This window comes from Tyto alba, unplaced genomic scaffold (assembly GCF_018691265.1).
Source record: "Tyto alba isolate M040663 unplaced genomic scaffold, T.alba_DEE_v4.0 Super-Scaffold_2, whole genome shotgun sequence".
Taxonomy (NCBI): domain Eukaryota; kingdom Metazoa; phylum Chordata; class Aves; order Strigiformes; family Tytonidae; genus Tyto; species Tyto alba.
The window spans coordinates 36,798,126-36,826,120 of NW_024881282.1; the positions used below are offsets into that span (position 1 = coordinate 36,798,126).

A 27,995-nucleotide genomic window follows, 5' to 3' on the forward strand; every position below is an offset into this window, starting at 1 on the left:
CTAGGAAAGCAACGCACAGGACTTCTCTTCTTTGCTCTCTGCCTTCCTTCATTCTCTGATCCCCTCAGCCAGGGATGGTGAACCACTGGCACCGATGCCAGGCTGGTCATCAGGAACCGGGGCTGGCACCAGCAAACAAGCTGCAGGGCTCCAAAACCAGTTTGGCACTGGTCAGCAAAGAGGTTAACCCCTCCTCCCCTGGGCGGTCTCTGCACAGGCTCTGGACTCTGGGCACTGCTCTGGGCCTTGTGCAGAGGTGTTGCTCTGGATGCTAGCTCATCTGGGAGTCATCCAGGCACTAGAAAGGGTGAAGAACCATGGCAAGGAAACCAGAAAATTAAAAGGGCAGCACCAAGAAAGAAGGATCCACACTACATGTGACTCATGGTGTTTGCAGCCTTGCTGTGGCACTGGTGATGACACCTAAAGCTCCGTGCAACTTCCTGCATCCCCTTCTACCTATTTCAGACAAACGGAACGCTGTGAAAAAAATAGTTAATCCAATTATTGTAGCCATGAGACTGAAGTGATAGAGTGATCACCAGAATGTAATGAGAAATTAGAAAACAAATTACTCAGCTGACTATCTTCTGACTATAAAAGGGCTAGTAAAACTCTACAGAAGGCACCAATGGTACTATACCGTAAGAATGGGAAGACTGGGAAATGCTTCTGTCTCTCAGGGAGAGCCCAGGGCACCACTGACGTGTCTCATGTATAAATCCACCCACCAAGACTGCCTGCTCACGGCTCCTCGGGCGCTGACGAGCCGCCTGCCTCACCTGTGCAGGGTGGGAGGGTTACCTCAGGGCAGCTCCTCCTTCAGAGGCCGCAGGGCAGCTATTGCCCGTTAACAGAGCGGGACAAAAAGCGTTGCCCTTGTAAACGCCCAGGGTTTATCATTACTGTATTTACTTCACGACAATGTTTTATGCTGCTTGCGTAGACTCAAAGGTCTACGATTGACGCGTAACAGAAGGAAAACGCCTGCTCTGCCCACGCCAGCCGAAGCACCAGCCGGCGCAGGGAAAGCGGCTGCGCAGCTCCGGCGGCCCCGCAGGTCAGGCCTTTCCGCGGCGCCTGGGCCCCCCGCCCCGCCGGCCCGCGACAGGGGCTAACACAGGGCCCGCTGCCCCCACACCCCCCGCCCGCACCCGCCCCAACGGCCGCGGGCGCGGCCCTCGCCGAACTCTCGCGAGAGCGGGGCGGAGGCGGTTGCGGCGGCCGGTTCTGCCGCCGGCAGCCCGGGGCGGCCGGGCCCGCTCGGCTCCGGGGCGGCGGGTGCTCGCTCTGGCGGAGGCGGGCAGCCGCCCCTCGGGGCCCGGGGTCACGGCGGTACCGCCGCGTCGCCGGGATGCTTAGTCCCGCCGCCCGGGCCCCTCCGCGGCGGCGGGCAGCGGAGCGGGACGGGACGGGACGGGGAGAAGAGCCTCGCCGTCAGGGAGGAAGGCAGCTCTGTAAGTGCCGCGGGCGCCGGCTCCTCGCCTGAGGTGATCGCAGATCACGGGGAGCTCAGCTGTAATTCCTTAAAAGCAATGGCATCATTTAAGAAAAATCAGTAAGCAGCCCCATTGACAAGCCATTTCTACAGGCACCTGCAATACATCGCAGAGCACCCTTGTCCATAAAATTAAGTTTTGGGACCTTGTTGTACATCGCACTACCCAAATTCCTGTCCTGAGAGCTCATCCCTGGCACTACCCATGTTACTGAGAGTAGTATGGCTCTTCCTTAGTGAACAAAGTAAAATCCTCTGCTTCTACACGGTGATTTTATCTGTGCTTTGGTTTGTGAAGTACTTTCAGTTCTTGACCTGTAAAAATGAAGCTCCTGACTACTCACCTCAGCTACTGGACTAGCAGGTTTTTAGAAACCCTGCATTATGTTTGCAAATGTGGTGAATGTAAATAGGAGCAGTAAATAAAATTGAGAGTATTTTTGCCAGCTGTGGAATGCAATTGATGCTATCAAGATTTATTCATATTTCAGGATGGAAATTTGGGTTTTAATTGAATACGATGTTAATGAAAGAGGACTAGATTGAAAACCCAGGAAATAAATGTTCCAGGTTAAGCACAGTGAAGGGGACAAGCATTGTCTCGCTGCTGCCTTGCCAATGTGCTTCAAATTTAACTCGGGATAGTTGATTGCTTTTCATGGCTCACATGCACTTTGGCTGCAGGGTGGTGCCTTTTAAATTTTTGCCACGTGTTATGGCTCAATTCCCCAGTATCAAGTCCTTCACCTCCCTGTCCTAGACATTATTCCTTTGGGATAATTGTGGCATGTATCTGGGCTGCCACCAGAAAGGCTGTCCAAGATACTGGTTTCCACTGCCTCTCCTGCTTTTACATCAGGGTTGTTTCATGAGTGGGATCAGAAGACTAAGTCATGAAGCTGAAAACCAAACACTTTTTGCATGTATCAGTTTTCCACTCTAGCTTTTCTCACAACACAGTAGAAATATTAGAGCTGCACATGAGAGGCGCTGGGGAAGCAAAAGAGGACAAGTGAAAGCATGTCACAATTGAGGGGCAGCCAGGAATAATGAGAGTTCATGACCATGCGGATTTGGTCTAATTCTTACATAGGCCATAAAGTAAACCAAACAGAGGCACCTCTTCTCTCTTAAAATAAACAAAGGCAAGCTGTCCTACTGTGGACTTTCATTTTTTTTTAGCATTTTAATATTATTTTTTTAAGGTTGAAGATCCCCATAACTCATTTGTGACAGAAGACAGTCAGCAGTGTATTATTACAAGTTCGAACCTTTCAATTATTCTCCTACATGTCTCTTGTAAGACCACAGAGTGGAAGAATAATAGGGGGAAGATATTAGTGCTCACATAGTTGTGAAGCTCTAAACAGAATTGGAGTTAGATCTAGTACCATTTTATAGTTCTTGACCTAGGTAAATAGTTATATATAGCAGCATGTCCTTGATCACCAGTTACTGATTTGGCATTATGGTAGCCAGGTATCCACTGGAATTAGGTATCCACTAGCATTTAAAAATGCATTCATCAGTTTTGGTTTTAATTTGTTTACTTTGCACATGATGTCATCTGCACTTGAAACCAGATCCTACAGGTGAAGTGCTTCTGCTTATTATGTTATTTTGTTTGTTGTGAGAAGTAGGTATAGAAACCAAATTTAAAGCTTTTTTTTTTTGTCTGGTAAAGTAAGTCTTACAGGTGCTTGTATCTGATTCAGAGCCAAAGCAAATACAAAACAATTTCCCATAAAACCAAACTCCTGTATTTGCCCTGTTCTAAGCAGATAGTAGGAATGATAGGGAGTGCTTTGAAAGGGGATCTTGTCATATCTATGACAAAGACAAGTAATTTTCTCAAGGCAATGTTGTGGTCAGTGCACAGTACTAGCAGTCCTAATCATCCAATTACTAGATTTTTTTCAAAGCCTTTTCTCTGCCTATCATGTTTTTACTCAAGTGGCTTCTCATAACTTTGAAGAATTCGTTGCTGACAAGCAAAGACACACACCCCCCCATCTTCCAAATGTCTCTGTTGCTTTACAAAATTTGTGATAGCATCAGATCGTTACCTCATCCTGTCATGCTAGCCAGTACTATCTCATTGTTGCATGCACTCTGTGATAAGCTTTGTAGGAATAAGTTTTGTTTGTTACTTGTATAATATTGAACAGCAAAGATTTTGACTCAGACATTGAGATTGTAAGCCCTACCATAACACACTAGTAATAAAAGCAGTAATAATAAAAGGTGCCAATATTTTCTGTAGGAACACAAATAAGCTATTCCCTGCTGTAACTGAATGCTTGATGTGCTTTGTGGTGTAATGAATTAACTGTTCATTAAATACTACTTTTAAATTCAGTGTGATTTAAAGGATGGAGCATTAACTTCACATTTCAGTGGGATGTAATTTTTTTTTGTGCCATGCTTAATTATGTTAATTTCATGTAGGCAATCTCTGCAGCCTGTTCCCACTTGGGAGAGCAAGAGAAACTGATGCAAGGGCTCTTTCACTTTCTTATAGATTCCGTTTGTGCTCATCTTTTTCCAAGGGCAAAACAGAATCTGTTATCATCTGACTCAGAGGCAGTGGTACCCCAACCTCGGGAGCCTCAGAATCTGGATGACTCGTCACCTGTGGGTCAGTTTTCCATGATGTACTGGCCACACCAATGTGAAGTTGTCAGAGACAGAATTGAGCACATTGGTAAGTTATTGTCTTATGCTTAAAATCTTGTGTATGGGCAAAAAAGGAAGCACACCTTATATGTAAATAAAGCCAAGAATTCATTTTTAGTATCAATGAAATCTGAAGAGACAGATCATTATTCATCCAGGTCTAATTGCTACAGAAAAAATAACAATGCAGTTAAATTTGTTATACATATGCTTCATTCACAGACTTTTCCTGACTTCCCCTTCCACTGCTTCTCTAGATCCTAAGGTCAGCAGTTTCACTGCAGAGATTTTGTTCTGGTGGAGAGGACACGTTTGTTGCAAATTGTCAGCCTCTGGAGTCCTTTACTGGGGGAAATACGATGTTCATATTGATGATATCTTCTTCCTTACTCTAGGATTCAAATAACTCTGGGGTCATTTTCATATGTTTGCTAGGTCACTCTTAAACCTTCCTCTTTCTTCATCAGTCTGCAGCTCCATGTTACATCTGAATTTACCGTATATGTTGTTCTTTACATACATTAGATATTATTTTCTTGTTCTCTTTGTTACTGCTGAAAGGAGTTTTGTCCAGCTCTAGGTCTGAGTTTCTACACAGAACAACTGCTTGTTATTACTGTTCATATAAGCTTGTGGTTGTACCACATAAAGATAATCAAAAGTAAAACGAATTAGCCATCCATACCTGGTCAATTAGAGAAGTTGCTGTCACAACTAGATTAAGTGAAACAAAGCTGCAGGCAGACAAATAAAAGTTCAGACAGACCAAACCTGACAAGGCTCAGTCCTGAGGTCTTGCAAATTCAGTACAGATCTCATGTACTATTAATAGTAATGTCATTACTGTATTTCAGGACTATACAGTTAAATGTAAATGTCAGCTAATAACTGCTTTTATCCAGTGTGTACAAAACTCATACTGCAAACCTATTTCAAGATAGTGAAGACTTGAGAAGTCCCTGTGCTTTATAGATACAACCAATTGCAATTTGAAAATAATCAGTAGAAATCAGAAATGCAGAGTTGGGACTGAGTCACCTATGCCCTTCTTCTGTTACCTTTGAACATAGATCCCGGTATCTTGAATGGAATGGTACAGGACTACTGTGAGTATTACAGTAAGGAAAGGCCTACTGACAGAATGTATCAGTGTTTGACAAATCTTTGACATGCCAGGCAGATGTCATGCAAGTGATACGGAGACACTGCATTGTAGCCATGCAGCGTCTGTGTGGTCAGCAGTAAATGACTTCACACTGTAGTTGTAGCATCTGTTTTCCTAATGGTCACAGTGCTGCCTGATGTTCACCATTGTCATTCTCACTAGTGATAAACACGCTGTAAAGGGCACAGCAACAATTAGTTCATGCACAGATTGATACGTATTTTTTATTTAGAGTTACAGTGAGGATTTGTTTACAGATCCAAAAAATGAGGTTCAAAAGGGGATTTCCCTATTCCTTTTTGTGTGACTGCTATAAATAGTATGAACTACTTTTCAATGCTTTTCATATTATAAAGAATCTGATACAATCTTTCTGCTTGTACTTCTTCTCTGTGATTCTTCTCTGTGTCTCTTCTTTTTCAGATTGGATACCCACTACCCCTGAACCATTGTACACTCCAACAGGTTGGGAGATGATGCCACCATACCAAACTCCTGACAAAGGCACTGTGATTTATCTAGAAAAAGGTGGGAACACTAAGAAATCTTGCTGTCAGCTGTAGATAGATGAAGCACCTGCTTTGATCTCCTTTATGAATGTAATTCAAAGCCTGATGAAATCCATATGATTTCTTATTGTTATTTTAAAGTACTTGGGAATAAAATATTTTCCTACAAATAGGGAAGGAAATTAGTTACGTCATTACACAGCTGTCTCTTCATCCATAAGTTCTGCTTTTACTGTTAATTATCTCAGAAGTCCAGCTCAGCTCAAGCCATTGTTCTTAGTGAATAGCTGTACGAACCAGCCTAAAATGAGTTTGTTGTGAAAATATGAGTGGAGAAAGATAACAGCCAAAAGAGAAAGTGAAAAAGATGAGAGTTGTGTAACTGCAAGATCAACACTAAAGTCTGTGTTGGGAGAATATTTTGTTATCCTGTTTGCTATAGTGGTTTTGCCAAGACTTATAAACAAAATCTGTCCAGATTGGATCAGTGCTTGATTACAGGGTCCTAAATCTGGCAAGAATTAATTGGACAGAATTGAAGGGAGTTAGTTGCTTTATTCCACCATCAACAGTTCATTATCAGAGTTATTTATTCTTTTCTGTGTATGCTAAGTTGATCCACTTGCCTTGGATGACCTTGGAACTTGTGCAGTTTGTGATTTTGATTCTGGGCTACTTCTACATAGGTAAGAAGGGATGATACTAGTTTTGCAATCCTAGGATAACTACGTGTAGCTACAACATTTTCAGAAACGCAAAACTGAAAGGGAGCTGTCATCCTTCTTGAGGTCAATGCAGTTGATAAAAGCTTGCAATTATACTGAAAAGCACTGGTACTCTTTGACATCGTGTTTATTTAGAAATTGTATACTTCTGCAGTATGGTTGTATTACCTCTCAATAGTAGTTTGCTACATTTGGTGGCCAAGATAACTGGTAACTACTGTGTTACTAGGAAGGAACCTTCGTCCTCTGCAACTGGACCTGCTAATTTATTGCAAGGGGCAAGATGTGGAGGAACACCCTGAATCCCAGCTCCCCACCATTTTGAAAACAAGGACAGTGATTTCTGTTATGGTCCTTTAGTTGCTGTTCTTTAAAAATGCAGCTTCCCATGTCCTTTATTACTGACTTGAACTTCATGCGCAGGCAAATGGAAGTGGTTCTTATTTTAGCCTGTACAGCTCTCCAGCAAAGTGTGTATTTTGGTGTCATGGTTCTCAGACTTCCAACCTCCTTTCCAACTGAATAGGTGAAAACTGCTGCCTTTAAATATGGCCAGTTCTCCCTCCTGCTCCCGAGGAGTGACATTGTACAGGCAGTTAGCAATTCCCAGGCTAGCAAACATAAAGCTGCAGCAGAATATCAGTGCTTGCTATCCCTGTGAAGATTTTGTATCTAAACACGTGGATAGTAATTGTCAGCATTTGTTGACTACAGGATGAGTTTTTAAGTGACTGTAGTTGTACGTTCACTGCTTTGCCCTCTAGCTTTGGGTTTGGCTGATAGCAGGACCTGCAGAGAACTTCAGAGCTCTGGAGCCTTTATTTCCCTTTCCCTGCTTGTGCCAGAGAGAGCAGACTCCTTGTGTGACCTGGGCTGCTGGGCACTGCAGCTAGCTGGGAGACAGGAGCAGGTGGGAGGAGAACTTTGGAGCTCCACAGAGTTCATCTTTCTGTTCCTGGGACAGAAACCCCCAGCTCAGTAGCTTTGCCATCTAAATTATATAGCAATAAATATGATTTATAAAACCCTAAAATCCTCCTCACAGAGAAGCTCTTTAGGGTAGGACAGGCATCTGTGTTATGCAGATTTATGACCTGAGTGCCTCAGACTGACTGACATGTAATGAGCCTTCTCATCCTTTGAGAGACAGGAGCAGCACTCTCCTGATTTCAACTCACTTTGAATTTGAATTCAGCAGGAGCTGGGAGTTACTGCCTGGCTACAAGCTACCTGCTCCTGGATTCCTACAGGCCCTCCTAAAATCTGGTTTGGGAAAAAAAAATGCAATCCAATGGTGACTCCCATGCAGAAAAATTAGAATATAGATCTCAGACTTTATGCATGCATTTAATTCTATATCATTTAACTGATACAGATGTTTCTAGAAACACTTACTGGATTAACTACTGAAATATTTTTCTTCCTTAATATTAAGGAAGAGCATGAAGAGGAAGGGAAGAGTAGAGAAACTGTGGATGGAATTTCAGCTAAAGAGAAAGTAATTATTCAAGTGGGTATCCCAGCTAGCAAAGCTAACAGCCCTTCTCTAATGAAAACCCCTGTGGGTCTGTAGTAACTTCAATCACGAAGAACAGTGCACTGGATATGGTATCTTTTACGTACAGCAACAGTGATTCAAGGAATGAAAAAACGACTTATAGGAATCTTGGCTTTACATACCTTCCCTGAGTAGTACTATTAGAGCTTTAGTAACACTACAGAAGAGAATAAGACAGACCACTGCAGGATAAATCTTCAACACAGCCCCAGTCAAGCAAAGGCAGACACAGCTCTGAGCTGAAAGGGAGCTGCTGTGCAGCTCTAACCTGCTGTATGGTACAAGGTCAATCCCCCTTATTTGACAGCATGGTGAGGCAGCAGTTTCTCCTCAGGTGGATCCAGCAGTAAGGAGGTAGAGAGAAGCAAGAATACAGGAACTGAGAATACAACAGCTTGGCGATCGGTGTCTGGCCACCAGTACAAATCCTTCATTTTGCTAGTTAGAAAGTTATATAGCAGAGATTTCACTTCTGGTGGATGAGACAGCCAGTTCGATACCAGCAGTGTGAAACTCAGAGTTTCATAGTACACAGTTTCATCCTGGAGTACCTGCAGTTTTCACTTGTCCTCCTTTTCGCTGAACTGGCCCTAACCCAAGTGCCAGAGCACAGCTCGTGCTGCTGAGGTCGGCTGGAGTCACAGGCTACACCAACTCTGCAGCAGGATCTCTGGGCTCCCAGTTTTTGGCAGAAAAGCCACATCCTCTCTCTCTGTTTTGTGGGTACAGTTTGGGGATGACAGAAAGTTTTGATTACCCTGGTTTTCCATGCCTTTGCCACCATATTGATGGCAATACAGAGAAAGCAAATAAATATTAAAAATATTGTCTTGATTCTGTAAAGGGAGGATCCTTTACCAAGGACTTAAAATTATGCCAAGAGTTCTGGTCTTTAGTGAGTTAAGGCAATGAAGATTGTAGTAAAAAGTTGCATTGTGCTTCTGTGAGCCTCTCATATGAGGAAAATGTAGCAGAAGAGAACAAGAGGAGGTATGGGCTCAAACTGCATGCTAAATGTGATGTGTAAACATCACCTCTAATACGAAAGTGATTGCTGCTGGGTCTGGGTGTTGTATGTTTTACTTCTAGACTAGAATAATTGAATACAGAGATTTAAAAAACAAATGATGAAAAGACTTGTCAGCTATGTATGATTTCTGAGTACAGAAGTTGCCCATTTGACTGATGAGAAGACTCGGTGGAATTCAGTACTAGAGTCTTTCCACCTAACTCAGTTGCTTTGCCCAAGTACATAGTATGAATTGTCCTTTGCTCATGCAGAGACACAGGCACCTCCAAGACAGACTCAGATTTTAGGCTGGCTCAAATCCATAAGGTTAAGTGGTAGTGGCCAGCAAAACCTTCGTATAATTTCTTTAATGCTTACCTAAGATATGCTTTGAAGTTCAGCTCCATGCAGCTGTCTGTTTCTAGAAGGAATTTTCAGGAGGATGCAGGTATTCCCTAAAATGACTCAGGCTGAAATGAAAGACATCTGTTCTGCTTCTTCCCCTAGCTAACAAAACCCCCTGCTTTACGTATTCCCAAGTGAGAGGTCTCTGCCCCCTGACGCAAATCCTCCATCAGAAAGGGGACAACACACTGATCTTTGAAGCACGGTTTGAGAGTGGGAATTTGCAGAAGGTAGTCAAAGTGTAAGTTTCTATTTTTTTTTCTTTTATTAAGGTGGAGTTATTATTTGAGTTGCTATTATCAGCAGTCTGCTATCAGTTTCTGAGCAGGATGCATTACTCTTTGTTTGTAACTTGTTTTACATTAGTTGAGTAATCTTCAAAAGTAGTTTCAGGTAGCCTTCACTTGAAGTGATGTGATAGCCATTCCATAGCACTGAATATTTTCTTTGGGTGATGATCACCCACAGAAACTCAGTGCCTTTTCTTAAGCTCCTGCTTTTAAAGCATAGTGTGGAGAACGAGTTTAGAAGTCCTAGTTATAATTAAAAGTCCTAAGACAGCAGTTGCATTATTGACATGCTCAGTGCGATTACGTATTTTTCCTGGCAGCTCCATAGGCTTTGATTTATGACCACATAAATCTGATTTGCACCTGATTCGCTGTGGGGTGCCTTTTCATGGCAGTCTGCATTATTTGATGCTGCATCATACTACCGTGCTAACCAGCATCACAACTCTTTGTCTTCTTTCTACCTACCAGCAGTGAATTTGAGTACCAGCTGACCCTGCACACCGACCTCTACACAAGCAGACACACACAGTGGTACTACTTCCGAGTTAGCAATACACAGGCAGGGGTGCCGTATCGCTTCACTATTGTCAACTTCACCAAGCGTAACAGCCTGTATAAACGTGGCTTGCGGCCACTGTTGTACTCGGAAGCCGATGCTGAGAAACACAAGGTTGGCTGGCGAAGGACTGGAAATGAAATCAAGTATTACAAAAACAATGTGGGCCAAGGGAGACGTCAGTATTTCTCGCTCACTTGGACGTTCCAGTTCCCTCATGACCAAGACACCTGCTACTTTGCCCACTGCTATCCTTATACCTACTCCAACTTGCAGGAGTACCTGGTGGCCATCTCTAAAGATCCAGTGAAGTCCAAATTCTGCAAGAGGCACATCTTGTGCCATTCACTGGCAGGAAACACAGTGTATGTTTTGACTATCACCAACCCCACCAAAAGTGGCAGGGGCACCAAGAAGGCGGCTGTGATACTAACCGCAAGGGTGCATCCAGGAGAAACTAACAGTTCCTGGATAATGAAGGGCTTCCTGGATTACATTCTTGGCGATTCAGACAAAGCTCAACTCCTGCGGGAAAATTTTTTCTTCAAAGTGGTACCCATGTTGAATCCAGATGGTGTGATTGTGGGAAATCACCGCTGCTCTTTAACAGGTCAGGACTTGAATCGCAAATACAGATCTAACATGAAGGAATTTTATCCTTCCATCTGGTATACCCGAAACATGATCAAAAGGTAACCTTGTTTTCTTTCTCTTTAGAATAGAAGATTTTCTTTTCCACTGTCTCCTTAGTAGTGTGACTTCTCTGTGTCCCTTATTGTTTCGGTATTGTTTACATCTTTGCCCTGTGTCCAACCCTCTCTGACCACTTTGTTCACGTTCAGTTGCATTTCAGAGCGGGTTATATTTTTCTTCGATATTGTGCAGGTTTTCCTTTAATTTACTTTCCCCATTCCTAGTAATGAGTTATATCTCCAAAGTAAACGAGTTTTTGTCAAAACATTTTCAGCATATTTCTCCCCACTATCCTCTGCCAAAATCTATTTGTCAAATTCCTGATTCCTTTAATTTTTCTCTTTTCTGGCATACATCTGTGTCCCAGAATGAAGTTAGGTTCAGAATAGGTCCCAGATGTCCATTGCAAAGCAAAGACTGACAAGTTTGCTGTTTGTTTTGCTACAAGTATGTGTGATTTGTTATGCAGACTTCCAGTCACAGAGACATGAATACTCAGGATATAAAACTAAACCTTTGGGTATTAAACTAAACCTTCAGCTAGTAAACTAAATCCTTCTGGTTTAACTTCTGTGACAAATTATTACAAACAAGACTTTAGTGCAGAAAGCCAGTGTCAGAGTTAGTACATATAATGTTTTTCTTCTAGTTACAGACTGTTTTAAATAAGATCTGAGTTCTTTCAAATTAGTGTTTTGGCATGTAGATCACTAGTTTACAGGAGATTAGCACTGTGCCTCTCCTTTTCCATGAGAATTCCTCTCTCTGTCTTACTATATGGAGGCAGCGTGCACTTGTGAGTGCCCTGTAATTAATGTTAATTATGTCTGCTGTTGTGCTACTGACCTTCAGTCTCATATTCAGCTACTGTCAGCTGAGACAGGTATGCTTATTACTGCTTCCTTCTTAGTTCCACCATGGATTTCCAACTTCTGCTCAGAGTAGAGCCTCGTGTGCCATCACATCATCCCTGTATAGCTCTGCTTCAACACGAATTGGGCACTGGGGGTGTGGGTTGCTAAACCCCAGTGTATCTGCCTGTGAATTTTCTCTAAAAAGTTAGTTAAGAAATAATACATTGCAGAATCTTGGCACATGATAAAAAATGATGTCTCCAGTTGGATAAAGGAAAGAGTATTCACTGCGGTTTATACTTCAGTCTCATAGTTGTATAGCATGTATTATTCAACACATGTACAATAGTGAAAGAGCAGCAGATAAGAATAGCAGGTTTCAGCTGTACAACATGCTCGTGTACACATCTACAGAGCTGGATGCATATAACTTAGCCTGAGAGTTAGAACAAGCACATGGACAAAGGCTGATGTTGCATACTCTCATATCTTATTTCCATGCAGTGACAGGTGTTTTATTCTGGAGTGAATTGAGCAGTTTGGCTCTAATCTGGCACACTAAAGGTTTAATTTAGCACTCAGAATATGAAGCTTGTATTTATTTCTTTCTCTTTAGGTTACACATGAGCTTCAGTGTCACATACTATCTCAGATTAGTTTCTGCAATGCAGGAAAAAAAAAAACCACTGTTAATAAAGTATTCTATATCATCCCATATTACAGAGTGATGGTGGAACGTGATGTTTTCCTGTATTGTGACATCCATGGTCACAACAGGAAACAAAATGTCTTCATGTATGGTTGTGAGGGAAAGCATCAAGCAAAAGCACCATCCATGCATCCACGTGTCTTCCCACTCTTGCTGAGCAGGAGCTGCCCAGATAAGGTAAGAAAATGTCTGGCTAGAAATTTATTCACCTGAAAATTCAAGCACCATCTGAGATCTGTAATTTTTTGTTAAGGTATCACATTTACTAAAAGATGACCATCAATTGTCTAAACTAGAAGTGGTAGGAATATGAAATTTTAACTCCTTTGAAATTCCAGCACTCCAGAATGTATCAATGCTAAGTTGGGACATAAAGTTAGCATTTTGTAAGGATTTTTTTAACAGAATGAAAAAAAAAATTAGATACCAAAGTAACATTGTTTTAACAGTGTCAAAAATTTACATTAAGTATTATAAACTCACATATTAAATGCAGCTTTAAAATATATTGTAGAATTAAAAACAAATAAGCAAATAAGAAATTAAAGAGGAAAAATGTTTCTCCAGATTGAATCATTTTGAAAACTTGTGTTGAAAACTGTGTCAAAATCACTGCTTGTGTAAAGTATTTCAGTTAGGGAAAAAAAAAAAAACAAAAAAAAAACAACAACCAAAAAACGTTTTGTAGGAAGCAATGGCTTTTAATATGTTATTTTCCAGCAAAACCTGACTTCAGCAAGCTTCTTTTGAATCAGAAAGGTTGCAAAGGCTCAGGAATAAAACAACACACAAACTAACCTACAAGATGTCATTGCATACTTGCAGCTAATGCTGTCTTCCTCAGATATCAATGAGGTGGTTGTGAGCTCTAGATCAGTTGCATCAAGCTGTTGGTTTATTAACAAATGAGCGAAGAGCTGTTCCAGTTTTTTAGTAAATATACATGTTGGTATACAGCAGGATTTGTGGTAACTCAGTTGGTCAGCTGTCTATATAGGATCATTTAGAAACATTAAGTACAGCCACATAAAAAAAAAATATTTGCAGTCATCTCATAAATCCTCAAAGTAAAATAAACTTTTAATCAAAGGGCTGTTATTTCACCTCCATCTCCATTATACCAGTAATAACAGTATGCTCTGAGCTATGTTGTGTGATATTCAAATGGAGTGAAAACTCACAACTGTTCAGCTTGTAGATAAGATTTAAAAAACTTGCAGGGTTAAAATGGAATTATTGCATCTTCCTATTTACTTCAAAGTGTAATGCTTTATCTGCCTTTTAAGTTCTCATTCCCAGACTGCCGTTTCAGAGTACGGAAGAGCAAAGAAGGCACAGGTCGAGTGGTAATGTGGAAAATGGGCATCAACAACAGCTACACTTTGGAAGCCTCTATCTGTGGCTCTAAGTTGGGTGAGACAATTCCCTGTAGCTGTGTAGTAGGAATCATCAAACAAGACCTTTACTTTTGGCTTTTAATGCAAAATGTTAGCTTGAGCTACCATCACCTTGTTGATGTTCTGGCTTATTGGGTAGAAGTGAATGACGATTTAAGATGAAAGTTGGAAAAGGGACTAAAACTAGGGCATTCACCTAGCAGCCTTTCAGGCCACCACTAGCATTATTGCATATGTACATCAACATTAGTGGATGGCAAATTAAAAGCAGTAACTAAAGCCAGCTGTATTTTTAGGAAATTTTGTAATAGGGAATCAGTTAACTGTGCATTATAGTTAACCCCCTCTGAGTGCATAAATTTTTTCATATAGATAGAATAATGGTCTGCAATACAAACTGTATAAAACTCCAGCAGTCATAGACCTGTCTAGCATCTGTCAGTGAAAGATACGTGAGTTTGCAGTCAGCCACCATCCTGAAATATCACAGATAACTAGCAGTCAGCAGGATGACTGATGTTTTCATTTCTGTCTTGCTCATACTGATGCTGCAGGCTGCAGACAAAGCACCCACTTTGATATGAAAGACTTGGAGTCAATAGGACAGCATTTCTGTGATGCTCTCTTGAACTGCTGTGTTCATAACAAGGAGGTAAGGAAAGTTCCCCCTAGGCCTTTTTTCCTGCCTCAGTTCATTCTGCTGTGACAAAACATAATGCTCTATAGGGTTGTAGCAATAATAAATTTGATAATGCCTTTCTTTAAGCAGTAAACTAAAATTGTGGTGTTTCTTACTATTATCGGTGCCTGAAGGGACATGAGAAAATAGTGAAACAGCAAACCAGGGTGAACTCCAAGGTCCTGAATTCTGATGTGTTAGACTGGGATTCCAGGTAATTTAGAATTATTCAGATATGCCATAATTTATTACATGTTTTCTGCACCTCATAAAGATTGCCAGAGTAAATGTTAGAAATGTTACTAAAATGAGACTTTTGTCACACTCCTTAAATTAACACTCCTTAAAAGATTGCATACAAATCTTATATCCAAATCTTAATAGCCAGTTTATTAGAAGTAGAGCTCTGTACCTACCCCAGATGGTCTTCCTGAAGAGAAATTAAACTGCATTGGTACAGAGCTTGGTCTACTGCATCACTTAAATTGATATGCTTTTTTTCAGCCTTATATTCTGCAGAGCAATCTAGCCACGATACAAGGTATATTGTTTGCTTTTGTGTAAACCTAATTTCATTAACCATGGAAGACACTAGGCTGATTCCATTTAGCCTAAGGGGTTAAGTTCAGGGTAACTGGTAGCAGTGCAAGAATCTACAATGACCAAAAAATACACCTATTAAACATGATCAGCTCCTCCTGTGCCAGTACTGGCTGTGAGTGACTGCAAGATCAGTTGTGCAGGTAGTTTGTGAGAGGTGGGCATTTATGTGTTATGAGCAGCTGTGGCCCTGTGGTCATTTATTAGGGAATAAAACTTTTGTACGTTTTTTTGGGGGGAGGAAACATTAATGGGTTGTATCTATCTTATCAAACTGTGCCCAGAGTATAGAAGTCAGGAGCTGAGCTTCACAAGTGGTACTGAACTGCAGGGACATAAGAAGAGACACACGATATTGATGCATCATCAGAGAACTAGGAGAAGGCTTGCTGGGAACAAAGAGGATGATGTTCTGTGAGAGGATTTAGGAGGGGAGGGAGAAAGTATGTGAAGCAGAACTAAAAGAAACCTAGGTAGAAGCAGGAGGTGCCATGTGGATAGATCACATCTCTTTCAATAACCAAGCTTTCTCTAAGATGATGATGCCCACTTTTTGCAGGTTAGCTGTAGGTCTGTAAAATAAAATGTGGATCTGGAAGACAGGCATGTGGAGAACACATTTACATCTCTACAACTAGGGTTACTACAGAAGACCCCTGCTAATGGTTGGAATGAATGCTGCAAAATACTGTTTGCAATCACCAAATTCGGAAATTAAACAAAACAATGCTCATCTTTCACAGCAGCGAAACTTCTGACAGCCCAGTCTCCTGTGATCTTGCTGCATACCAGCTAAAACGAGGCACCAAGGTACGCCATGACTTTTTCTGATATGTTTACATATCTGTCCTGAATGCCACTGGGAAAGAATCACCAGAACAGGCTCTATTTTGAAGAACCTTAGGACCAGAATAGTAATTAACAAATCAATAGTCAATAGAAATACAGTCCAAATAACAGTGCAGAGCAATAGTATTCATTTTCTCTATAGCTTAACCCCGATTGTCCAGAAGGTGGTGTTTTTCTTCCAAAAGAAGGTGGCTTGCTACCTGTCAGGTTCTGCAGTACAGACACAGGGTCAGGGTGAGGAGAAGGAGGGCAGCAGCTTTAAGCAGAAGGAGTACCGTGCCCATGTGCACTAGTGTCAGCCATACTTTGCAGATACCCAGTTCAGAGTGTTCAGGGTCTGTGTTCTCTTCTCACACATGCAGGCAGGTCATCATACTGGTGCTAAGTGCTGTCAGCGTGGGACCATTGCCTACTTCTAAACTCCTAGGCAAATGTAGCCCCAGATTTAAGAACGTGCTTTCACTTCAGGGCAATGAGACATTTTATTTTCCTGAAACCTGTATTTACTTTTTGCCGAAAAGAATAGGTTGAAACATGGTTTTTGTCCTTGTTTACATGGTGTTTATTTCTTTAGTGCCTGTGATTACCATAATATTATTCAAGATGCTTCCTGTAGATAAGCAAAACAAACTTTTGTTAGTGTATCACTTTTTGAAAGGTTGTGGATGAATTTTAGCCAACAATAATAGTTCCTGTAAATTGTTGCTTCCTGTTTGTGACATAAATACAGTAAATAAACAGTAAAAGGGGAAACTAGTACCAGGACTGTGTACTAAGAGTGTATAAACCTGAAGTGACCCCTGTAACAATTTGCAAAACATGCAGATAGGCATTTCAGATGTCTGGGCTTGTTGACAAATTGCATGATTTGGAGTTTTAGATCTCGTTTCAGAGATGATAGTTTGAAACACGATGCAGTCAGATAAGCTCTGGTGAGTGTACCTGTGGTGAGGGAAGCTGCCACAGATCCCTTTATGTGCTCTGCCCCTCCCTGGAGGCATTTGTCCCTGGAGGAGTTATATGGAGAATACATGTTTGTGCAAAGCCCTACAGTTCCACTTAGTCCCACTGTCATCCAGAGTTTAAGCAAAGCTACTGGGTTTTGTATTTCAGGAAGGTGAAGTCCAGACAGGCTTTCCACTCACCCAGCTCACCTGGGGGGTGGTAATTTCTGATGGAAGGGCTGTGAGAGTGGTGTTGGCTTTTAATGTTTACCCACAGCTTGAAATGTCTTCCCCTATTCTCTTCAGTGCTAAAGAACCAAGCAGGAATTTCCACCACTGATGCCATGGTATTTCCAGGACTATATCAGTTACAGAAGGTCAACCATAGTGGGTTGGATGAAAAGTCTCTTTTGCACGGTACCAGGACTGGTAGCAGAGGGTTGGTGAAAATATGCAGGGGAGGGATGAGTACTGAGATATTCTTTCCTTAATGTACCCTCTGTCATGTTTGGTTTTAGAATGTTAAGTTTGGGTTTGAGTTTATTCATACGTGAATGGTAAATCCACATAGGCACATTTCCCAGTGCTGGATTTAAAAAAAAAAAAAAAAAAAAAAATCATGAAAACTTTAGAATGAAAATGGTAAATGGACTGTAAAGTTAGCAATGTTTTGTGGTTAACACCAAGTATCCTGGGCTTTTTAGTACTTCTCAGACCTTCTTGCTTTCTTGCCCCACTTCCTCTCATCAGGCTGGCAGTATGCCTGTGCATGGGGCTGTGACATGGGGCTGGCAGCTCTGAGGACTAGCAACTTGAGAAAAATTTGCCTAAAACTCTGAGTCTTTCCACTTCATTTGCTAAAAATAGCCTTGTTTGTGTCTAAACACTCGCCATGCTAGTCAGTGAGATTGATTCTATTTTTTTCTGATATCCATTTCCTTGTGGTCTTTAAGTGGTACATACAAGCAAGGCAGGCGGGTTCACGTGATGTCTGTGACTAAGCTGTAAAGTGAGCAGGCTGCCACATAACTCTCATAACTGCTTATTGCAAAACATCTCTGCATGGTATTCATCCCAAGGATTGGGATTAAAAGCAGTATAATGAGATTTATCCAGATGACATGGGAGATGTGAAACCCTGCTGGATAATTGTGATTTCAGGGGACTTTCAAACTCGGAAAAATAATTGAAAGGGTGTAACACTGCTTTCGGTAACTGAAGTCCAGACAAACACAGAAGACCACTGCAAAAAGTTAGAGTACTGTTTCTTGTCCATTTAGTTTAGTCTGTAAAACTGGTAAACTTGCTTCGTGATAAACAAAAAAGAAACATCCAAGAACAAAGAAGGGCAGGGATGCCTTCCTAGAAACACTTGAGGAGAGCCATACAGAATCCACACAAAAGCATTTGTTAAAGCTTAATTACTTCAGGATCTGTGCTAAATAATGGATTAGTATATTCCTTGTCCCAACAGACTTTTCACATGATGTGATGGGTCATGTAACAACCACTTGCTGTCCTCCATCCTCTCCTCCTGCCACATTCTTTGCTGTGTACGCCTTCCACTTATATCCCTCTTATGTTCAGTCCCTGCCATGACCTGGTTTAACACACTAATCTGATAGGAAACAAACCCAGCAAAAAAAATGAGATGGATTTCTGCTGGGTTAATGAGTTAAATCACCTCACACAAGATTTTTTTTTTTTTTTTTTTTTTTTTTTTGGCGCATCAGAGCCAGTTTAAGAGATGGAGAAAAACAGTAGCTAGGAACAGGGTCCAAAGTGGCAGAGTTTGGAGTGGGAGAGGCAGGACCAAGGAAAAGAGGTTTTTTCCTTCAGAAGCAGGAAGCCGTTAGGAGATCTCAGTGGTTACTCAAACCTCTCTATTATAAAAGTGACTACACTTTAGAAATTAGTAATTTAATAAACAATGAAGAGGAGCCTTCTGCAGCAGAGATCCTTCTAGGTACAGAGCCCATCCCATCACATGCCTCTTGTAGGAGAGGATGAGCATGTTGAGGACTGACCACAACTTTAGCCACCTAAAAGCCTGATTCTGCAAGGCTATGCCTGCCTATACCTATAAACACTGATATACATTGCAAAACTATTAGTTAAGTGGATCTTCACTAGGTCCTGTTCTGTAATTTCTGTGCTGAAACATAGGCAAAAACATCTTTCATGCAGTGAAATTGTATGAGTTGCATTCATGCATCTTTCATGCAGTGAATTCAGGTGCTTTTTCTGGATGTATACTAGGAGCAAAACAGGTCAGAGTGATGTTGTTCCTATGTAAAGAAAGTAACAACAGTTTATCCAATGAGTTTGAAAGAACAGTACCTTGCAATTCCTACAAGAAGAAGTTTCTTTCTTTTGTTCTTTTCCCATGTGGATCGACTTCAGGGACTATTTAAGGTTATTAGATCAAAAGACTTACCAAAATTTCTGTTGTTGTCCTTGATGGAAGTTCTTAAAGGCATTTGAAAAAGGTGACTAGCAAGGAACATCACAGGTTCAGTAGAGTTTTTGATAGAAATTCGTGCTGGAACTGTATGTAGCCCTTAACTGCACTTTGCTGATGTTCAGCCTAGAAAACTATATGGCCCTCAGATGTAAAATAGGATCACTGTTCATATTGCCTAGAGAAAGCAAACTGTCATTGGAAAGAATAATTAATTCACATTAATATTGTGATGGGTAATATTATTTTTATGTACATAAACATTATAATCCTGACTGCTTTGTTAATATTTTCCTTGGTTCAGTAGGTGGACCAGTGCTTCCCAAGCTTTTTGCATTTTATGTCAGTGTTTCTTTTCAGAAACCCCAACAGTGGAAAAACAGAGCATAAGGAATTATTACTACTGAGAAAGCATGGCTGTCCAGGTTCCCAGACTAAAAATAAACAAGCCTTATTGAGTAGGAAGTGAGGTCCCTTGTCAATATGATATGTTTGTGTTCAGGTTCATAAATGTTTGCTGAACAGAACAGCATAAGGAATTCAATCTTGAGCAGCTTGCTTACATGTGTTCCTTCTGGCATTGTGATTATCATGTTTATTTGCAACTGTTTTGGCTTTTTTTATTTTGTAACTATAATATTCCCTCATGAATCAGAATGGTTATATACTATTTTCTGTGCAGAAAAAAAACAAAACATCAGGAAAACAGTTTCACGGCATTGCTAAGAACAGAAGTCATGAAAGCAAAAATGTGAGTATTCTTCATCCCAGTAGAAACATATTGTGCTCTCTTTCTGACCAGAGACTGATATATTCAACCACTGTTGGCAAACAATTTTGTCACCAAAAGCTGCTGACCTAGAATGCCCATTGCTCTTTACTGTCTGTTTCATGTATGAATGAAGTATCAACACCAACAAGTCTGGGGCAGGAAAAAATGGTAAAATTCTGTCTCATGAATATAGTTTGATACATTTAGATCTTTCTGTTAAGGAACGTGCCTTGGAGCTAGAGATTTTACCAGCTGTTCTTCATTCTCCAAAACTACTAACACCTCACTCCCTCAACTGGACCTGTTTCACTTCATGTCATTGAGTAAGATTTTTACCAAGTCCATTAAAACATTTTCTGTTGTGTTTTCCAGTCCAGTAGAGTGCTGTGAAGAGAAGTGAAAGGGAAAGGTCACAGGTCATTCTAGGGAAACAGGCAGTAAATTTTTTAATTAACTTTGAGATCATTACCAAGCCCCAGCTCTGAAATACTTGTGCTGGCAATATTTGTAAAGTTGCATCATGCCCCTTCCTGCCATTCAGAGTGTGTGATTTGGTACTCAGCATTAGCTGGCCTAGCAACCACCACGAGATTAAGTTTACTAAAGGGTTGTTGTCAGAATAGTTGGTATAACATCTAAGCTTTTTTTCGAATGTTACTTCTTCATTATTGCTGTTCATGCTATTTAGAAAATGTGTGCCTCATTGTAGCTGACAAACATTTAAAAATCCTAGATGAAAACATGTTATGTTCCTACTTTCATGGAAAGGAATTTAACTTAAATAGTTTTTTTATAATGCTGAGCACCCAACAATTTGCCAAATGAACACAAGTTGCTGAGTTTTCTGAGCTTTTGAAAATCAGGCCAAATACTAAATGCCTAGCTTTCCTTCTGCTTAAAAAAAAAAAAAAAAAAAAAAAAAAAAGGGGGGGGGGCAAAAAAGAAAGAAAAAGGAAAAGCCTGATATTTACATGTTAACTGTTTTCCCACTAGTTATTGAACCCTTACCAAGCTTCCCTGTCCTAACCTAGTGTACACTCATTGAACAGGCCATGAAGTGCCTTATCATAAAGATGATAATACCTTTTTGTCATTCAATCTTCTGGAACTTAATAATATTAATAACTTGTTCGTGTTTCTATTCTGTTTCACAGACTCAAGGCACTGAAACTCAACATAAGATATTTCAGGTACTTGACCCAGTGAAAAAAGGTAAACATTATATGTTACTTTGATTCTTAAAATCCCAGTAAGCCATTTTTTTCTGTAATCTCAAACCTCATTAAAGAGTATGTCCCAAAAAGATAAGTACAGAGTCCTTTGACTGGGATTTCACTCAGTCTCACCATTTGGAAGAGCTCATTTTTCTTTAGTTTAAACTGTCTTCACATTATTACACTCAGCTTTACTGATTGGGAATGGTCTCACCGAAGAAAAACTGAACCTGAGGTGAAAAAATATTTGGCAGTAGGGCACGCACATTTGTAATAATGTGCTTATTTGGTTCAGAGAGAACAGAGGGGAAAACTTCCATTGAAGTTAAACAAGGCAACCCAAATCCAATGGAAAATAGTCATCAACCAGAACTTTTTGGTTTCAGTACAGACAAAATGAAAGAAGCAAATGTGGAGGCTGAGGAAACAGAACTGGTGGACTTGTGTCATTGCAAGCACAAGGAAATCCGGGAAAGATTTAGGTGTCAAAGTGAACAAGCAGCTCAACATGAGTTCTCTTCATAGTGCGCCAGAAGGACAAACACAGTTTTTGCCTATGTGAAAATAGGAGGGAAAAGCTATCTTGATTTGTAGAACTTCGTTTAGACTACTACTGAATTACTTTGACTACTTCTGGTGTCATCATTACTTTAAAGAATTTTTTTCAGAAGAAGAATGCAAACGAGGACCCCTCAAAGTATGTGAGAACTGGAGACAACCTCTTATTGTGACACTTAAGAGTGTTCAGCCACTTCATAATGAAATGGGACTTTATGGGATGAAAATTGTCACCTAAAATATGACAATGTTCTTCACTAGAGTAGCTGAAAGTAGCAGAGATAGCTTCAGTTCATCAAAAAAAAAGCATGAGAAGCTGTGACTGCAGTTGATAACAGTCAAATTTGCATTAGAAATCAGAGGTGCATGTTTTGGCAGGGAATCAGAGCACCCATTAGTGCAAACTCCAGGAGATGTAGTGGGTTCTCTGTCCTGCTTCAGTCAAACACACAGTCTACACCAGGGCCCACAGAAAACTGAATGAAATTGCTAGCCTGTGTTTCATAATAGGCAAAACGAGTATTGAAATGATCTGTGGTTCTTTCAGGCCTTAAAAGCCTGGTTTTCATAAACTTACAATTTTAATGTTTCACATTAAAACAGAATAGGATTCTTACAGGGATGTAGAGTTTATTCAATCCAAGAGTTTAAGGTAGAGTTTTTGGTAGAGTTTTAATAGAAAACATTGCTGTGGACAGAGTACAGAAAAGGAATAGAATTTTTTATGCTTAGTGTCAAACTTTGTGGCTTCACAGATACCCACAAAGCCATGAAACAGCCCACTATCAAGCATAGAAAATCAACAAGTTAATCTATGAAGAAAGTACCAAAGTGAAATGTCCTGAATAGAAAGCTACCTGTCCTCATCCCACAGTGCCATAAGTCAGTATTAATTGATTTTAGCCATTATTACAATTTTTATTTATTCAAATAAACACCTCCTGAGCAGTGTTAATTACAGCATTGTGTCACTTTTCTTAGATTCTTACAGCTCACATTATTGGCAACATTTTGCAAAACCAATAGTACGTTTCTCTTCAGCTCTGACATCTCCTACACGGTTAAACAAGCTTCATGAAATATTCCAAGAATTGCAACAAGAAAAAAAAAAAAAAGGATTCTTCTCATTGATATAAAAGCTTTAAAATCATTTCCAGATGTCATGTCAGCAAATTATACAGAACAGTACTTCAGTCGATGTTTTCATGAGCAGAGATCTAGAATTCCTCAGTGAGGACTGGATGAGAAATATTAAAGCAATCATACATACTATCTGTGGTTTAATATAAATCTGTGAGTTTTATAGATTCATAGGGAGCTATGATAAATCAGCTAAACAGTAGAATGTGAGAACATATTACTTATTCTCTGCCTACATTAAGGATACTGGAATTTATTCTCAGGATGATCCTTATTCATGTCATTTTCACACTTCAGGTGCTGAAAATCTAACGATGTCGTGCTGTAGTAGTGTGTTTTAGTAATGACCTTGTGCTTGGATCTAAATTCCTGTCTTGTTTTTCTCAGACATGCACCCAGAGCTATGCTACCTTATGACTGCTTTGGTTTTGTCTTGGAGAACTTAGCCAGAAGAAATTAAAACAAAGTAGTGTGGTAGCTAGAAAACTAACGTATTAATATTTGGTTTGTGAAAGGGTTTGTAGGAAGAATGTGCCTGTGATAGGAGAGGACTGGATTCATTGATTCACAGGAGCGTATCCCATGTTCTTAATGTATTTCTTAAAACTGTGTAAATATAACTGGAAGGTTTTCCTGTGTTTTGCCTTCCCTCCTTTATTTTGGCCAGGAAGGTTGAATATTACTAATGACATTCAGTATCAACTGCACAAAGAACCTATTCGCTTAGAATAAAAGGAGCTTCAGAACGTTGTAAATATTATTCATGGCCGAGGGACATGCCTCCCCGTACACTGTCAGACCTGGTTCATCTCACCCGTTAATCATGGATTAAAGGCAGCTGCAGGCAGCTGGGGCCGCGGCCGGCCGGGAAGATGCGTCTGCCGGCTCGGGTCATGCTGAGAGGGAGGCCGGGGGCCGGGGCTGCGGCGGTGGTTTGGCCGCTTGAGGAGATGTGGTCGTCACCTGCCGTCAGCGCTGGGGCTGTCCCACCTGCCGACGTGCCGGAGATCTGTGTCTTGAGAAAGAAGATACGTGAGCCGCGTGCACAAGGAAGGGAGAGATTAAGTTAAAAGTGAGTCCTCCTCTGCCAGCCTGGAAGTCTGGGCACAAATCATTCCAGCTGTAATTGGCTTCTGAGGGACAGGCAGTCCAGTTAAATACAGTTTAAACACAGTTTTAGGTAATTGTACAGTTGAGTACATTTAAGTGTTACGACCGATGAGGGCTTGGCTGCCAAAGAGGAGATTAATAAAGAATGCATTTTTTAATACTTTTGCAATCTTGGGTGACTTCAAAGCATTCCCTTCGCCAGCTGCAGCTGTTAGTTCCAAGTCACTGTGTACCACCTGCAAAGGTTAAAATGTAACAGATCATGTTCTTCTAGGCTTTTCTGGAGTTGACTTGCTTAGAGAAAGGGAAAGAACAGAAAAAAAAAAAAAAAAAAAGTCCTGGCTCCTTGTTTTGTTACTGTGTTTTTCGGACCTGGACTGGAGTACTATCCCGCAGCCTGTAAAACACCTTATAACACTTTTTCCCTCCTCCTGCTTTTTCAGAGGTGTCTTATCAGCAGGGCATGTAGTGAAGGCAGGTGCTAGATATGTACCTGAAACAATTTCTAGCCCAAAGGTTGCTGTCACTCTGGTACTTTCACCTCCCCTGCACTGGGGCCCCTCTTCAGCTGCTGCCTGAATGCAGTGGCACCACCGCTGCAGAGGCTGCCGTGCTGCTTCACTTCCAGTTTCCCTGGGTGCTGGCACTGCTCGTGCCCCAGGACACCTCGTTCCGAGGCAGCTGGCCACCCTGCAGCGAGCACCAGCAGCTGAGCCACTCGTGAGCACATACCGCCTGCCAAGGTCACGCGGGTGGCCCCGACTCTCCTCTCCCACTCTTACCCATGTTGCTTGACCAGTGGGGCTCGACATAGGATTTGTGCTCTGGAAGTGTCTGTTATGACTCTAGGCCAGTGTCATTTGAATGACAAACAGTTGTTTTCCTTGGAGCAGACACTAGGAGTGAGAACATGTTCTTCAGCTGAGCTGCATGCATACCAAAACAAAATAATCATGTTGCCCTTGGCACCTCCCCTTCCCAATTTACAGTTTTATGCACACTGGAACAATTTCAGTGGGGGCTACCTAGATGGTCTTTATCCCCAAATAGCCTTTATTAGGCAATTGATAAAGAAGGGGAGGTGGGCATGTGAGTTGGAATCTGCTCCATATGAAGGTGTTAATCCCCACAACGAGTCATCTGAATAATTGACTTGATGTCCAGTGATGTCTGCTTACTGCAACTCTACTTACCGTAACAGTGACTGTATCAAGTCTCAGCCAGTGACTGAATCTGAAATGGCCAAGACAAAACTTGAATGTTTCATTGTGGGTTTTTTTCCTTCTTCAGTATATTTGGAAGTTTCCCTGAGATTCTCGAGGAGAGGGATTACTCCCTGAGCAGCTGAAGCCACCATTCCTTGATCATAGTAGAGAAACTGGAGTCATAAGCCACAAAAATCATTCTCTCCTTTCACCAAAAAAACAAAATACATGTTACACTCAAAAACATTTGACATAAAATCTGTACACAAATAGTCTGTGGAACTCTTTGCTAAAAGATGTCATATGGATGCGAAAAATGTACATAGATTTAGGTGGACATGTACCCTATAGCTAGACCACTGGGAGTTTTTGAATAAACACATACGGCTTGGGAAATCTTCTCTGATGAAAAGAGTGAGAATCGAGGAGAGTGCTTGGGAAAAATATTCCATGTGTTTGTTCTGCTCCTGCTTTCCCCTGGCCGTCCACACACGGTCACCTTGGAGGCGGGGTGCTGTTGATAGGGGGCCCCTTGGCCTAAATCAGTATTGCCGTTTATGTATTCTTACACTACCTGAGTAATATTTTATTCATTACAGTCATATACTGGCATAGTTTGCATTTTCTTAATGTGTATAGCATTGTACAAACATTTGGGAGAAGAGAAGAAAAATATACTGCTTAAGACAGGTACTGAGTTTTGTCTCCTTTAAGTTTCCTAAGATTTAGGATTGCCTGGTAAGCAAGTCAGTGGGCTGCTTCTCTTTACTTCATCTCTGTCTCTAGAGCATGCTCCATTTTAATCCATACATTGGAACCTATTGCTGCAAAATCGGGGCCATCAGATTTTGAGGACTTGAAAGGGGCTGAGCTAGCATTGGCAATAATAAATAAAACCTAAATTATTTGTATCTGCAAGAAGAGAGAATTTGCCAAACACTTAAAATGTATCGCTGGAAGGAAATACTCCATACATCCCCTCTGTTGTGCACTGTCTAAGAAACCAGAGGAAAAATCATATTGCATTACAGCAAGACAAATACAGTAATAAAAAACCAAAAAATTAGACACATAGGCACAAGTCATTATTACAAAGCCTCCCAGAGGCGAGTGGGTCATCCTTCTGTCAGGGCTAGAACTGGATCCAGGTATGGTAGAGAAGGGCACCTTGCATGCTAAAGGCTGCAGCCAGGTGGGCGCTGGTCCTGGGGAATGAGTTCTGGGAGCCTCACATCTAATACCCTGTGGGATTAGGGTTCAGCCTCGTGGAATCCTAAATGCAGCACGTATGCAGACAGTACTAAGCCATTGAGCTTTGCACTGCCTTGGACACCAGCTCTTGGGTTGCCAGCAACCTCCTCGTGACTGCTACAGGAAGAAAAGCCTAGAGTTGGTCTCGTTTCACTGAGATTTATTTCTTTTTAGTCGTCAGCAGATTACAGATGATAAAAGAATAGTCATTTTACAATTTCTTCTGAATAGAAGTGATTTCTAAACAGTGTAGAAGAATATGAACTCCAGCCTCTCTTCTCTCCAGTCTAAGGACTCCCACAGGAATCCCTGAATTCTGGTACAATGGGCCAGTACTAGCTATAGCTGAGAGGGCTTTTGAGTAACTAGAGGGAACAGAGTTCTGCTGTGGAGATTCCCCCAGGAAGGAGTACCCGGGTCGTGACCAGCTTCTGGGAAGCAAGTATAATATCATTTAAAACAGCAGGCTAAAATAAGCAAAACACTTTTGAAAGTCCAAGCTCATCTCATGCTTTACTTGTGACTGCTAGTATTAATAGAACTGCTAACAGTGTTGCTGTGTGTGCTTCAACTGCACCACAAGAAATCAAGAGCTGCAGAGCCGTTCATTCCACTGTAAAGCCGTGAGAACATCTCCTTAACACACATGAGAAATTACATTTCTATTTCAAGAAACAATTCCAGGAAGAAACGATTGTACATTAATTCAGTGGAAGCTGGCTCCTGGGAAGTGCTCTCCTTTCCCAGCCACAGTCACCAGGCCCCAGCAGCCCAGACGCTCCATCCGATCTCTCCTACCTCCAGGCACACATGTTTAGAAGCCCTGATCTCTTCCTCCTCTCCCTCCCATTCTTTCTGCATAGGACACGTTGATGATCATCCCCCTGCTTACCTGTCACGTCCTGCTCAGATGAGGGAGACAAGTGAGTTAGATTCGTAAATCCCCAATGGAGTGGACAACAGTGAGACAGGTTTCAAAGTCCACATACAGACATTTATTAATTTCCCACAATGTACTAATTGGATATGTGATAATTGGCTAAGTATATATAGTATGCCTTGTGTTACTTATTGGTAATAAGGGAAAAGGAGAAAAAGAAAAGAGGGAGAGAGACAATAGAGAAATAGAGATCACCAGTCCAGGGTCCTGCATTGTTCCCATCTG

At 41.2% G+C, this 27,995-nt stretch overlaps 1 protein-coding gene across 11 annotated transcripts; it reads left to right on the plus strand.

Moving 5' to 3' along the window:
- The first annotated feature begins 783 nt into the window (after positions 1–783).
- Positions 784–27,980, plus strand: LOC104363529 (cytosolic carboxypeptidase 3). 11 transcript variants are annotated; one of them, XM_042792681.1, is made up of 13 exons: positions 784–1,457; positions 4,020–4,202; positions 5,763–5,867; positions 9,648–9,786; positions 10,307–11,086; positions 12,665–12,827; positions 13,937–14,063; positions 14,602–14,699; positions 14,861–14,940; positions 16,070–16,136; positions 20,263–20,331; positions 21,507–21,564; positions 27,694–27,980. In XM_042792681.1, exons 1-13 carry the CDS (start codon positions 1,355–1,357, stop codon positions 27,768–27,770), a joined length of 2,049 nt encoding a protein of 682 aa, XP_042648615.1. In that variant the 5' UTR covers positions 784–1,354; the 3' UTR covers positions 27,771–27,980. The 11 variants fall into 11 exon arrangements, with proteins under 11 accessions (XP_042648615.1, XP_042648618.1, XP_042648616.1 ...); XM_042792684.1 differs by having other exon boundaries at positions 16,073–16,136; XM_042792682.1 differs by having other exon boundaries at positions 10,310–11,086.
- The last annotated feature ends 15 nt before the right edge of the window (positions 27,981–27,995 follow it).

What these genes read in the sequence shown, in the direction of transcription:
- LOC104363529 (XM_042792681.1), top strand. Translation starts at nt 1,355, where the DNA reads ATGCTTAGTCCCGCCGCCCGGGCCCCTCCGCGGCGGCGGGCAGCGGAG. An exon ending in TCAGGGAGGAAGGCAGCTCT is followed by an intron (nt 1,458 to 4,019) that starts GTAAGTGCCGCG and finishes ACTTTCTTATAG; the next exon opens with ATTCCGTTTGTGCTCATCTT. An exon ending in TTGCAGAAGGTAGTCAAAGT is followed by an intron (nt 9,787 to 10,306) that starts GTAAGTTTCTAT and finishes TCTACCTACCAG; the next exon opens with CAGTGAATTTGAGTACCAGC.